The sequence below is a fragment of the Panulirus ornatus genome, chromosome 57 (genome assembly GCF_036320965.1).
Source record: "Panulirus ornatus isolate Po-2019 chromosome 57, ASM3632096v1, whole genome shotgun sequence".
NCBI lineage: Eukaryota > Metazoa > Arthropoda > Malacostraca > Decapoda > Palinuridae > Panulirus > Panulirus ornatus.
The window spans coordinates 16,548,573-16,563,088 of NC_092280.1; the positions used below are offsets into that span (position 1 = coordinate 16,548,573).

At 42.0% G+C, this 14,516-nt stretch overlaps 1 protein-coding gene across 1 annotated transcript in view; it reads left to right on the forward strand.

Moving 5' to 3' along the window:
- The window catches only part of LOC139766186 (voltage-dependent T-type calcium channel subunit alpha-1G-like), a 1,124,919-nt gene that overhangs the window by 278,753 nt on the left and 831,650 nt on the right, over window positions 1–14,516 (forward strand). The window contains exon 10 of the mRNA XM_071694457.1: window positions 10,270–10,494. Within this exon, the coding sequence (XP_071550558.1) occupies window positions 10,270–10,494 (225 nt within the window). The remainder of the gene's footprint in view (window positions 1–10,269; window positions 10,495–14,516) is intronic.

Here is a 14,516-nt window from a genome sequence, read left to right on the forward strand (position 1 = left end):
ATGTATATACATACGTCCACACACGCAAATATACATACCTACACAGCTTTCCATGGTTTACCCGAGACGCTTCACATGCCCTGATTCAATCCACTGACAGCACGTCAACCCCGGTATACCACATCGATCCAATTCACTCTATTCCTTGCCCTCCTTTCACCCTCCTGCATGTTCAGGCCCCGATCACACAAAATCTTTTTCACCCCATCTTTCCACCTCCAATTTGGTCTCCCACTTCTCCTCGTTTCCTCCACCTCCGACACATATATCCTCTTGGTCAATCTTTCCTCACTCATTCTCTCCATGTGCCCAAACCATTTCAAAACACCCTCTTCTGCTCTCTCAACCACGCTCTTTTTATTTCCACACATCTCTCTTACCCTTACGTTACTTACTCGATCAAACCACCTCCCACCACACATTGTCCTCAAACATCTCATTTCCAGCGCATCCATCCTCCTGCGCACGTCTATCCATAGCCCACGCCTCGCAACCATACAACATTGTATATATATATATATATATATATATATATATATATATATGCCGTGGTTCAATCCATTGACAGCACGTCGACCCCGGTATACCACATCGTTCCAATGCACTTTATTCCTTGCCTGCCTTTCACCCTCCTGCATGTTCAGGCCCCGATCACTCAAAATCTTTATCACTCCATCTTTCTACCTCCAATTTGGTCTCCTACTTCTTCTCATTCCCTCCACCTCTGACGCATATATCCTCTTGGTCAATCTTTCCTCACTCATTCTCTCCATGTGACCAAACCATTTCAAAACACCCTCTTCTGCTCTCTCAACCACACTCTTTTTAATTCCACACATCTCTCTTACACTTACATTACTTACTCGGTCAAACCACCTCACACCACATATTGTCCTCAAACATCTCATTTCCAATACATCACCCTCCTGCGCACAACTCTATCCATAGCCCACACCTCGCAACCATACAACATTGTTGGAACCACTATTCCCTCAAACATACCCATTTTTGCTTTCCAAGATAATGTTCTCAACTTCCAAACATTCTTCAAGGCTCCTAAAATCTTCACCCCTCCCCCACCCTATGATTCACTTCCGCTTCCATGGTTCCATCCGCTGCCAGATCCACTCCCAGATACCTAAAACACTTTACTTCCTCCAGTTTTTCTCCATTCAAACTTACCTCCCAATGGACTTGACCCTCAACCCTACTGTACCTAATAACCTTGCTCTTATTTACATTTACTCTCAACTTTCTTCTTACACACACTTTACCAAACACAGTCACCAACTTCCCATGGTTTACCCCAGATGCTTTATATGCCCTGGTTCAATCCATTAACAGCACGTTTACCCCAGTATACCACATCTTTCCAATTCACTTTATTCCTTGCATGCCTTTCACCCTTTTGTATGTTTCGTCCCTGATTACTCAAAATCTTTTTCACTCCATTTTTCCTCCTCTCCAATTTGGTCTCCCACTTCTCATTCCCTCCACCTCTGACCCGTATATCATCTTTGTCAATCTTTCCTCAATCATTCTCTCCATGTGACCAAACCATTTCAATACACCCTCTTCTGTTCTCTCAGACACACTCTTATTATTACCACACATCTCTCTTACCCTTTCATTACTTACTTGATCACACCACATATCGTCCTCAAACATCTCATTTCCAACATATCCTTCCTCCTCCGCACAACCCTATCTATAGCCCATGCCATGCAACCACATAACAATTTTGGAACCACTGTTCCTTCAAACATACCCATTTTTGCTCTTCGAGATAACATTCTTGCCTTCCACACATTCATCAACACTCCCAGAACCTTCGCCCCGTCCCCCACCCTGTGACTTGCTTCTGCTTCCATGGTTCCATCCATTGCTAAATCCACTCTCAGATATCTAAAACACTTCACTTCCTCCAGTTTTTCTCCATTCAAACGTACCTCCCAATTGACTTGTCCCTCAACCCTACTGAACCTAATAACTTTGCTCTTATTCACATTTACTCTCAGCTTTCTTCTTTCACACACTTTACCATACTCAGTCACCAGCTTCTGCAGTTTCTCAGCCGAATCAGCCGCCAGCTTTGTATCATAAGCGAACAACAACTTACTTCCCAAGCCCCCTCGTCCACAACAGACTGCATACTTGCCCCTCTCTCCAAAACTCTTGCATTCACCTCCCTAACAACCCCATCCAAAAACAAATTAAACAACCATGGAGACATCATGCACCCCTGCCGCATACTGATATTCACTGGGAACCAAACATTTTCCTCACTTCATACTCATACACATGCCTTACATCCTTGATAAAAACTTTTCACTGCTTCTAACAACTTACCTCCCACACCATATACTCTTAATACCTTCCTCAAAGCATCTCTATCGACTCTACCATTTGCCTTCTCGAGATCCAGATACCATATATAAATCCATCTGTTTATCTAAGTATTTCTCACATACATTCTTCAAAGCAAACACCTGATCTACACATCCTATATCACTTCTGAAACCACACTGTTCTTCCCCAATCTGATGTTCTGTACATGTCTTTACCCTCTCAGTCAATAACCTCCCATATAATTTCCCAGGAATACTCAACAAACTTATACCGCTGTAATTTGAACACTTACCTTTATCCCCTATGTATTTGTGGAATGGCACTATGCATACATAATGCCAATCCTCAGGCACTTCACCATGAATCATCCATCCACTGAATATCCTTACCAACCAGTCAGCAACACAGTCATCTCCTTTTTTAATAAATTCCACTGCATTAACATCCAAACCCACTGCCTTGCCAGCTTTCATCTTCCGCAAAGCTTTCACTGCATCTTCTCCGTTCACCAAACCATTCTCCGTGACCCCTCACACTTCACACACCACCTTGACTAAAACACCCTATATCTGCCACTCTGTCATCAAACACATTCAGCAAACCTTCAAAATACTCACTCCATCTCCTTATCACTTCACCGCTACTAGTTATTACCTCCATATATATATATATATATATATATATATATATATATATATATATATATATATATATATATATATATATATAGCGGGAGGGCCAGAAATCCTCCCCTCCTTGTATTTTTTTAACTTTCTAAAATGGGAAACAGAAGAAGGAGTCATGCGGGGAGTGCTCATCCTCCTCGAAGGCTCAGACTGGGGTGTCTAAATGTGTGTGGATGTAACCAAGATGTGAAAAAAGGAGAGATAGATAGTATGTTTGAGGAAAGGAACCTGGATGTTTTGGCTCTGAGTGAAACGAAGCTCAAGGGTAAAGGGGAAGAGTGGTTTGGGAATGTCTTGGGAGTAAAGTCGGGTTGGTGAGAGGACAAGAGCAAGGGAAGGAGTAGCAGTACTCCTGAAACAGGAGTTGTGGGAGTATGTGATGGAATGTAAGAAAGTAAATTCTCAATTAATATGGGTAAAACTGAAAGTTGATGGAGAAAGATGGGTGATTATTGGTGCATATGCACCTGGGCATGAGAAGAAAGATCATGAGAGGCAAGTGTTTTGGGAGCAGCTGAATGAGTGTGTTAGTGGTTTTGATGCACAAGACCGGGTTATAGTGATGGGTGATTTGAATGCAAAGGTGAGTAATGTGGCAGTTGAGGGAATAATTGGTATACATGGAGTGTTCAGTGTTGTAAATGGAAATGGTGAAGAGCTTGTAGATTTATGTGCTGAAAAAGGACTGGTGATTGGGAATACCTGGTTTAAAAAGAGAGATATACATAAGTATAAGTATGTAAATAGGAGAGATGGCCAGAGAGTGTTATTGGATTACGTGTTAATTGATAGGCGCGCAAAAGAGAGACTTTTGGATGTTAATGTGCGGAAAGGTGCAACTGAAGGGATGTCTGATCATTATCTTGTGGAGGCGAAGGTGAAGATTTGTAGAAGTTTTCAGAAAAGGAGAGAATGTTGGGGTGAAGAGAGTACTGAAAGTAAGTGAGCTTGGGAAGGAGACTTGTGTGAGGAAGTACCAGGAGAAAATGAGTACAGAATGGAAAGAGGTGAGAACAAAGGAGGTAAGGGGATTGGGGGAGGAATGGGATGTGTTTAGGGAAGCAGTGATGGCTTGAGCAAAAGCTGCTTGTGGCATGAGAAGCGTGGGAGGTGGGCAGATTAGAAAGGGTAGTGAGTGGTGGGATGAAGAAGTAAGATTGTTAGTGAAAGAGAAGAGAGAGGCATTTGGACGATTTTTGCAGGGAAATAATGCACATGACTGGGAGATATATAAAAGAAAGAGTCAGGAGGTCAAGAGAAAGTTGCAGGAGGTGAAAAAGGGCAAATGAGAGTTGGGATGAGAGAGTATCATTAAATTTTAGGGAGGATAAAAAGATGTTTTGGAAGGAGGTAAATAATGTGTGTAAGACAAGGGAATCAATGGGAACTTCAGTGAAGGAGGCTAATGGGGAGGTGATAACAAGTAGTGGTGATGTGAGGAGATGGAGTGAGTATTTTGAAGGTTTGTTGAATGTGTTTGATGATAGAGTGGCAGATATAGGGCATTTTGGTCGAGGTGGTGTGCAAAGTGAGAGTGTTAGGGAGAATGATTTGGTAAACAGAGAAGAGGTAGTAAAAGCTTTGCAGAAGATGAAAGCTGGCAAGGCAGTGGGTTTGGATGGTATTGCAGTGGAATTTATTAAAAAAAGGGGTGACTGTATTGTTGACCGGTTGGTAAGGTTATTTAATGTATGTATGACTCATGGTGAGGTGCCTAAGGATTGGTGGAATTCTTGCATAGTGCCATTGTACAAAGGCAAAGGGGATAAAAGTGAATGCTCAAATTACAGAGGTATAAGTTTATTGAGTATTCCTGGTAAATTATATGGGAGGGTATTGATTGAGAGGGTGAAGGCACGTACAGAACATCAGATTGGGGAAGAGCAGTGTGGTTTCAGAAGTGGTAGAGGATGTGTGGATCAGGTGTTTGCTTTGAAGAATGTATGTGAGAAATACTTAGAAAAGCAAATGGATTTGTATGTAGTATTTATGGATCTAGAGAAGGCAGAAGAGTTGATAGAGATGCTCTGTGAAAGGTATTAAGAATATATGGTGTGGAGGCAAGTTGTTAGAAGCAGTGAATATTTTTTATCGAGGATGTAAGGCATGTGTACATGTAGGAAGAGAGGAAAGTGATTGGTTCTCAGTGAATATCTGTTTGCAGCAGGGGTGTGTGATGTCTCCAGGGCTGTTTAATTTGTTTATGGATGGGGTTGTTAGGGAGGTGAATGCAAGAGTTTTGGAAAGAGGGGCAAGTATGCAGTCTGTTGTGGATGAGAGAGCTTGGGAAGTGAGTCAGTTGTTGTTCGCTGATGATACAGCGCTGGTGGCTGATTCGTGTGAGAAACTGCAGAAGCTGATGACAGAGTTTGGTAAAGTGTGTGGAAGAAGAAAGTTGAGAGTAAATGTGAATAAGAGCAAGGTTATTAGGTACAGTAGGGTTGAGGGTCAAGTCAATTGGGAGTTAAGTTTGAATGGAGAAAAACTGGAGGAAGTGAAGTCTTTTACATACCTGGGAGTGGATTTGGCAGTGAATGGAACCCTGGAAGCGGAAGTAAATCATAGGTTGGGGGAGGGGGCGAAAGTTCTGGGAACGTTGAATAACGTGTGGGAGTCGAGAACATTATCTCTGAAAGCAAAAATGGGTATGTTTGAAGGAAGAGTGGTTCCAACAATGTTATATGGTTGCAAGGCATGGGCTATAGATAGAGTTGTGCGGAGAAGGGTGGATGTGCTGGAAATGAGATGTTTGAGGACAATATGTGGTGTGAGGTGGTTTGATCGAGTAAGTAATGTAAGGGTAAGAGAGATGTGTGGTAATAAAAAGAGTGTGGTTGAGAGAGCAGAAGAGGGTGTTTTGAAATGGTTTGGTCACATGGAGAGAATGAGTTAGGAAAGATTGACCAAGAGGATATATGTGTCAGAGGTGAAAGGGAATGAGGAGAAGTGGGAGACCAAATTGGAGGTGGAAAGATGGAGTGAAAAAGATTTTGATTGATCGGGGCCTGAACATACAGGAGGGTGAAAGGCGTGCAAGGAATAGAGTGAATTAGAACGATGTTGTATACTGGGGTCGACATGCTGTCAATGGATTGAACCAGGGCATGTGAAGCATCTGGGGTAAACCATGGAAAGTTCTGTGGGGCCTGGATGTGGAAAGGGAGCTGTGGTTTCAGTGCATTATTACATGACAACTAGAGACTGAGTGTGAACGAAGTGGCCTTTGTTGTCTTTTCCTAGCCCTACCTCGCACACATGAGGGGGAGGGGGTTTTTATTTCATGTGTGGCAGGGTGGCGATGGGAATGATTAAAGGCAACCTGTATGAATTATGTACATGTGTATATATGTATATGTCTGTGTGTATATATATATATGTATACGTTGAGATGTATAGGTACGTATATTTGCATGTGTGGACGTGTATGTATATACATGTGTATGTGGGTTGGTTGGGCCATTCTTTCGTCTGTTTCCTTGTACTACCTCGCTAACGCGGGAGACAGCGACAAAGCAAAATGATAAAAAATCCTAACTTATTACAACATGAAAAGTTGTATTATACCAGATAGAACATAATCAATAATCAGTCTTTTGGTGTAAAACAAATGATAAAACACACAGTGGCATCTCACTCAACACTCAGGCCTTATTCCTGCATTTTTGAGCATGTATTTCTGAAACATTTGCTAAACTTCTATACATAACCATAGTGAAAGTAGTGGATGAAATATACTTATGAACTGATTTATTTTGAAATTTTTGTATAAATATCTTTGAAATTGAAACATTAGGTACCATTTTTTAATTGACTTTAAAGCTAAGATGTACAGGGCTGGAAAGGAAACATAAGTGAGGAATTAAAGGGTTCATACCATAGACACTATCTCAGTGTATGTTTAGCATAGTGGGAGTTGGCATGTCTAGCTTAACTGATTTTCCCAGCATTTTTTATTCACATTTTATTATTTATTATTTTTTTTATTATACTTTGTCGCTGTCTCCCGCGTTTGCGAGGTAGCGCAAGGAAACAGACGAAAGAAATGGCCCAAACCCCCCCCCCCATACACATGTATATGCATACGTCCACACACGCAAATATACATACCTACACAGCTTTCCATGGTTTACCCCAGACGCTTCACATGCCCTGCTTCAATCCACTGACAGCACGTCAACCCCGGTATACCACATCGCTCCAATTCACTCTATTCCTTGCCCTCCTTTCACCCTCCTGCATGTTCAGGCCCCGATCACACAAAATCTTTTTCACTCCATCATTCCACCTCCAATTTGGTCTCCCTCTTCTCCTTGTTCCCTCCACCTCCGACACATATATCCTCTTGGTCAATCTTTCCTCACTCATCCTCTCCATGTGCCCAAACCACTTCAAAACACCCTCTTCTGCTCTCTCAACCACGCTCTTTTTATTTCCACACATCTCTCTTACCCTTACGTTACTCACTCGATCAAACCACCTCACACCACACATTGTCCTCAAACATCTCATTTCCAGCACATCCATCCTCCTGCGCACAACTCTATCCATAGCCCACGCCTCGCAACCATACAACATTGTTGGAACCACTATTCCTTCAAACATACCCATTTTTGCTTTCAGAGATAATGTTCTCGACTTCCACACATTCTTCAAGGCCCCCAGGATTTTCGCCCCCTCCCCCACCCTATGATCCACTTCCGCTTCCATGGTTCCATCCGCTGCCAGATCCACTCCCAGATATCTAAAACACTTCACTTCCTCCAGTTTATCTCCATTCAAACTCACCTCCCAATTGACTTGACCCTCAACCCTACTGTACCTAATAACCTTGCTCTTATTCACATTTACTCTTAACTTTCTTCTTCCACACACTTTTCCAAACTCAGTCACCAGCTTCTGCAGTTTCTCACATGAATCAGCCACCAGCGCTGTATCATCAGCGAACAACAACTGACTCACTTCCCAAGCTCTCTCATCCCCAACAGACTTCATACTTGCCCCTCTTTCCAAAACTCTTGCATTTACCTCCCTAACAACCCCATCCATAAACAAATTAAACAACCATGGAGACATCACACACCCCTGCCGCAAACCTACATTCACTGAGAACCAATCACTTTCCTCTCTTCCTACACGTACACATGCCTTACATCCTCGATAAAAACTTTTCACTGCTTCTAACAACTTTCCTCCCACACCATATATTGTTAATACCTTCCACAGAGCATCTCTATCAACTCTATCATATGCCTTCTCCAGATCCATAAATGCTACATACAAATCCATTTGCTTTTCTAAGTATTTCTCACATACATTCTTCAAAGCAAACACCTGATCCACACATCCTCTACCACTTCTGAAACCACACTGCTCTTCCCCAATCTGATGCTCTGTACATGCCTTCACCCTCTCAATCAATACCCTCCCATATAATTTACCAGGAATACTCAACAAACTTATACCTCTGTAATTTGAGCACTCACTCTTATCCCCTTTGCCTTTGTACAATGGCACTATGCACGCATTCCGCCAATCCTCAGGCACCTCACCATGAGTCATACATACATTAAATAACCTTACCAACCAGTCAACAATACAGTCACCCCCTTTTTTAATAAATTCCACTGCAATACCATCCAAACCTGCTGCCTTGCCGGCTTTCATCTTCCGCAAAGCTTTCACTACCTCTTCTCTGTTTACCAAATCATTTTCCCTAACCCTCTCACTTTGCACACCACCTCGACCAAAACACCCTATATCTGCCACTCTATCATCAAACACATTCAACAAACCTTCAAAATACTCACTCCATCTCCTTCTCACATCACCACTACTTGTTATCACCTCCCCACTTGCGCCCTTCACCGAAGTTCCCATTTGCTCCCTTGTCTTACGCACTTTATTTACCTCCTTCCAGAACATCTTTTTATTCTCCCTAAAATTTAATGATACTCTCTCACCCCAACTCTCATTTGCCCTTTTTTTCACCTCTTGCACCTTTCTCTTGACCTCCTGTCTCTTTCTTTTATACATCTCCCACTCAATTGCATTTTTTCCCTGCAAAAATCGTCCAAATGCCTCTCTCTTCTCTTTCACTAATACTCTTACTTCTTCATCCCACCACTCACTACCCTTTCTAATCAACCCACCTCCCACTCTTCTCATGCCGCAAGCATCTTTTGCGCAATCCATCACTGATTCCCTAAATACATCCCATTCCTCCCCCACTCCCCTTACTTCCATTGTTCTCACCTTTTTCCATTCTGTACTCAGTCTCTCCTGGTACTTCCTCACACAGGTCTCCTTCTCAAGCTCACTTACTCTCACCACCCTCTTCACCCCAACATTCACTCTTCTTTTCTGAAAACCCATTTTATGTTGACTTAATTTTGATGAACTCGGAGAAACAAAGTGAAATACCTGCAATCATAAATCGTGCAAGTTTTTTGTATATTACTATGATGATTGATAAATTGATAGCATCAGCAATGATGTCCTTTGCAAATCAATCACAAAAATTGAAGAGTTAGATGAAAACATTAAATATTTCTTACTTCAGTGCCGTCACATGGGTTTTATATGCAAGTAATCTGCAGTGTTTAGATGATTTACATTCAGCCTATACATGTTTTGATATGTACATGAGTAGACTTTTGTCAACTAATTTTCTGGTCATGACATGTACGTCCCCTGCAGTCCTTCAAATTCTTATTATCATGAGCTGTCACTGAATTAAAGATTTATGTCAGTGAAAGTAGAGGTGTATGCATTTGATCCATCAAATCAAAACGAGAATAAAGTAAAAATGATGGATAGATAGATGATCTAGCAGAAGTGGGGTACCCAGTATCCAGTTTGCTGGCTGGCAAAAGACAAGGATGCCCTCTTCCCTAAAGAAAATACTTTGCTTCAGCATTTACTTTCTTATGCTCAGGTTATCCAATTTTAGACCTTTCTGTGAAATGATCTTGCTCTAATTCAAAGGGAATGTGTTAAGGTGTGAATTTGCTTTAACTCTAGGAATGAGGTAGAAAATAAATCTCATGATTATCTCAAGATTCAATTTTTGAAATTGCCAACATTGTTACAGTCATGCAAAGAAAAATGATCTTTTGATAGTGATTCTCATTCTGATGCCCATATTCATACATACTTTATGACCAATCCCCAGTCATGCTAAAATCCACATCTAAACTCCTAGCTGGTCAATTTACCTGAGATCTACTCCCAACAGTGTGGTGGAGATGTATGAGAGTTATTCAACATCAACAACAGCAGCAGACCAGCAGGCAGGGCAAGGTTCAGGCCTTTCAGTACTCCGGACCTTCCGTCTTCTGCGTATTCTTAAGTTGGTACGATTTATGCCCCAGCTGCGCCGTCAACTCTTTGTCATGCTCAGGACTATGGATAATGTTGCTATCTTCTTCTCTCTGCTCATACTATTCATATTCATATTCAGGTGAGTAAACTGGACTCATGTATATAGTGTCCTGTATATGTACACTAATGCAAATTTTATACGATTTACATGCCCGCAAATTTTGTACAATTGTTTGTTCTCAGTACATGTATAGATAGGTAGATCCTTTCTACAGATAAAAATTTGGGTCTGTTAAAGCATTTCAGCCACAGGGAAACCAGCTCAAAGCCAATGCAGCTACATGTTTTTCCTCTTGGCATTGGTTGATTAATAGGTACCAAGCATAAGTTGGTATATATATATTCATTTATATTTCTTATACTTTGTCGCTGTCTCCCGCGTCAGCGAGGTAGTGCAAGGAAACAAACAGAAGAATGGCCCAGCCCACCCACATACACATGTATATACATACACGTCCACACACACATATACATACCTATACATCTCAACGTATACACACACACAGACCTATACATTTATACACATGTACATAATTCACACTGTCTGCCCTTATTTATTCCCATCGCCACCCCGCCGCACATGAAATGACAACCCCCTCCCCCCGCATGTGCACAATGTAGCACTGGGAAAAGACAATTAACGCCACATTCGTTCACACTCAGTCTCTAGCTGTCATGTATAATGCACCGAAACCACAACTCCCTTTCCACATCCAGGCCCCACAGAACTTTCCATGGTTTGCCCCAGACGCTTCACATGCCCTGGTTCAATCCATTGACAGCATGTTGACCCCAGTATACCACATCATTCCACGCCTTTCACCCTCCTGCATGTTCAGGCCATGATCACTCAAAATCTTTTTAACTCCATCTTTCCACCTCCAATTTGGTCTCCCACTTCTCCTCGTTTCCTCCACCTCTGACACATATATCCTCTTTGTCAATCTTTTCTCACTCATTCTCTCCATGTGACCAAACCATTTCAAAACACCTTTTTCTGCTCTCTCAACCACACTCCTTTTATTACCACACATCTGTCTTACCCTCTCTTTACTTACTCGGTCAAAACACCTCACACCACATATTGTCCTCAACATCTCATTTCCAGCACATCCACCCTCCTCCGCACAACTCTATCTATAGCCCATACCTCGCAACCATATAACATTGTTGGAACCACTATTCCTTCAAACACCCATTTTTGCTCTCTGCGATAATGTTCTCACCTTCCACACATTCTTCAATGCTCCCGGAACTTTCATCCCCTCCCCCACCCTGTGAATCACTTCAGCTTCCATGGTTCCATCCGCTGCCAAATCCACTCCTAGATATCTAAAGCACTTGACTTCCTCCAGTTTTTCTCCATTCAAACTTACCTCCCAATTGACTTGTCCCTCTGCCTTCACTCTCTCAATCAATACCCTCCCATATAATTTCCCGGGAATACTCAACAAACTTATACCTCTGTAATTTGATCACTCACCTTTATCCCCTTTGCTATTGTACGATGGCACCATGCAAGCATTCCGCCAATTCTCAGGCACCTCACCATGAGTCATACATACATCAAATAACCTTCCCAACCAGTCCACAACACAGTCACCCCCTTTTTTAATAAATTCCACTGCAATACCATCCAAACCCACTGCCTTGCCAGCATTCATCATCCACAAAGCTTTTAGTACCTCCTCTCTGTTTACCAAATCATTCTCCCTAACCCTCTCACTTTGCACACCACCTTGACCAAAACACCCTATATCTGCCACTGTATCATCAAACACATTTAACAAACCTTCAAAATACTCACTCCATCTCCTTCTCACATCACCGCTACTTGTTACACCTCCTCCTTAACCCCTTTCACTGATGTTGTCATTTGTTCCCTTGTCTTATGCACTTTATTTACGTCCTTCCAAAACATCTTTTTATTCTCCCTGAAATTTAATGATACTCTCTCACCCCAACTCTCATTTGCCCTTTTTTTCACCTCCTGCACCTTTCTCTTGACCTCCTGCCTCTTGCTTTTGTACATCTCCCAGTCGTTTGCATTATTTCCCTGCAAAACTCGTCCAAATGCCTCTCTTTTCTCTTTCACTAATAATCTTACTTCTTCATCCCACCACTCACTACCCATTCTAATCTCCCAGTCGTTTGCATTATTTCCCTGCAAAACTCGTCCAAATACCTCTCTCTTCTCTTTCACTAATAATCTTACTTCTTCATCCCACCACTCACTACCCTTTCTAATCTGCCCACCTCCCATGCTTCTCATGCCACAAGCATCTTTTGTGCAAGCCATCACTGCTTCCCTAAATACATCCCATTCCTACCTCACTCCCCTTACATCCTTTGTTCTCACCTTTTTCCATTCTATACTCAGTCTCTCCTGGTACTTCCTCACACAAGTCTCCTTCCCAAGCTCACTTACTGTCACCACTCTCATCACCCTAATATTCTCTTTTCTTTTCTGAAAACCTGTACATATCTTCATCTTCGCCTCCACAAGATAATGATCAGACATCCCTCCAGTTGCACCTCTCAGCACATTAGCTTCCAAAAGTCTCTCTTTAGCACGCCTATCAATTAACACGTAATCCAATAATGCTCTTTGGCCATCTCTCCTACTTACATATGTATACTTATGTATATCTCTCTTTTTAAACCAGGTATTCCCAGTCACCAGTCCTTTTTCAGGGCACAAATCTACAAACTCTTCACCATTTCCATTTACAACACTGAACACCCCATGTACACCAATTATTCCCTCAACTGTCTCGTTACTCGCCTTTGCATTTCAAATCACCCATCACTATAACCAGGTCTCATGCATCAAAACTACTTACACAGTCACTCAGCTGCTCTCAAAACACTTGCCTCTCATGATCTTTCTTCTCATGGCCAGGTGCATATGCACCAATTATCACCCATCTCTCTCCATCCACTTTCAGTTTTACCCATATCAATCTAGAGTTTACTTTCTTACACTCTATCACATACTCCCACCACTCCTGTTTCATGAGTAGTGCTATTCCTTCCCTTGCTCTTGTCCTCTCACTAACCCCTGACTTTCTCCCTAGATATTTCCAAACCACTCTACCCCTTTACCCTTGAGCTTCATTTCACTGAGAGCCAAAACATCCAGGTTCCTTTCCTCAAACACTACTTATCTCTCCTTTTTTCTCATCTTGGTTACCTCTACACACATTTAGACACCCCAGTCTAAGCCTTTGAGGAGGATGAGCACTCCCCTTGTGACTCCTTCTGTTTCCCCTTTTAGAAAGTTAGAATACAAGAATATATATATATATATATATTTAATGTATGTATGACTCATGGTGAGGTGCCTGAGGATTGGCGGAATGCGTGCATAGTGCCATTGTACAAAGGCAAAGGGGATAAGAGTGAGTGCTCAAATTACAGAGGTATAAGTTTGTTGAGTGTTCCTGGTAAATTATATGGGAGGGTATTGATTGAGAGGGTGAAGGCATGTACAGAGCATCAGATTGGGGAAGAGCAGTGTGGTTTCAGAAGTGGTAGAGGATGTGTGGATCAGGTGTATGCTTTGAAGAATGTATGTGAGAAATACTTAGAAAAGCAAATGGATTTGTATGTAGCATTTATGGATCTGGAGAAGGCATATGATAGAGTTGATAGAGATGCTCTGTGGAAGGTATTAAGAATATATGGTGTGGGAGGAAAGTTGTTAGAAGCAGTGAAAAGTTTTTATCGAGGATGTAAGGCATGTGTACGTGTAGGAAGAGAGGAAATTGATTGGTTCTCAGTGAATGTAGGTTTGCGGCAGGGGTGTGTGATGTCTCCATGGTTGTTTAATTTGTTTATGGATGGGGTTGTTAGGGAGGTAAATGCAAGAGTTTTGGAAAGAGGGGCAAGTATGAAGTCTGTTGGGGATGAGAGATGCTTGGGAAGTGAGTCAGTTGTTGTTCGCTGATGATACAGCGTTGGTGGCTGATTCATGTGAGAAACTGCAGAAGCTGGTGACTGAGTTTGGTAAAGTGTGTGAAAGAAGAAAGTTAAGAGTAAATGTGAATAAGAGCAAGGTTATTAGGTACAGTAGGGTTGAGGGTCAAGTCAATTGGGAGG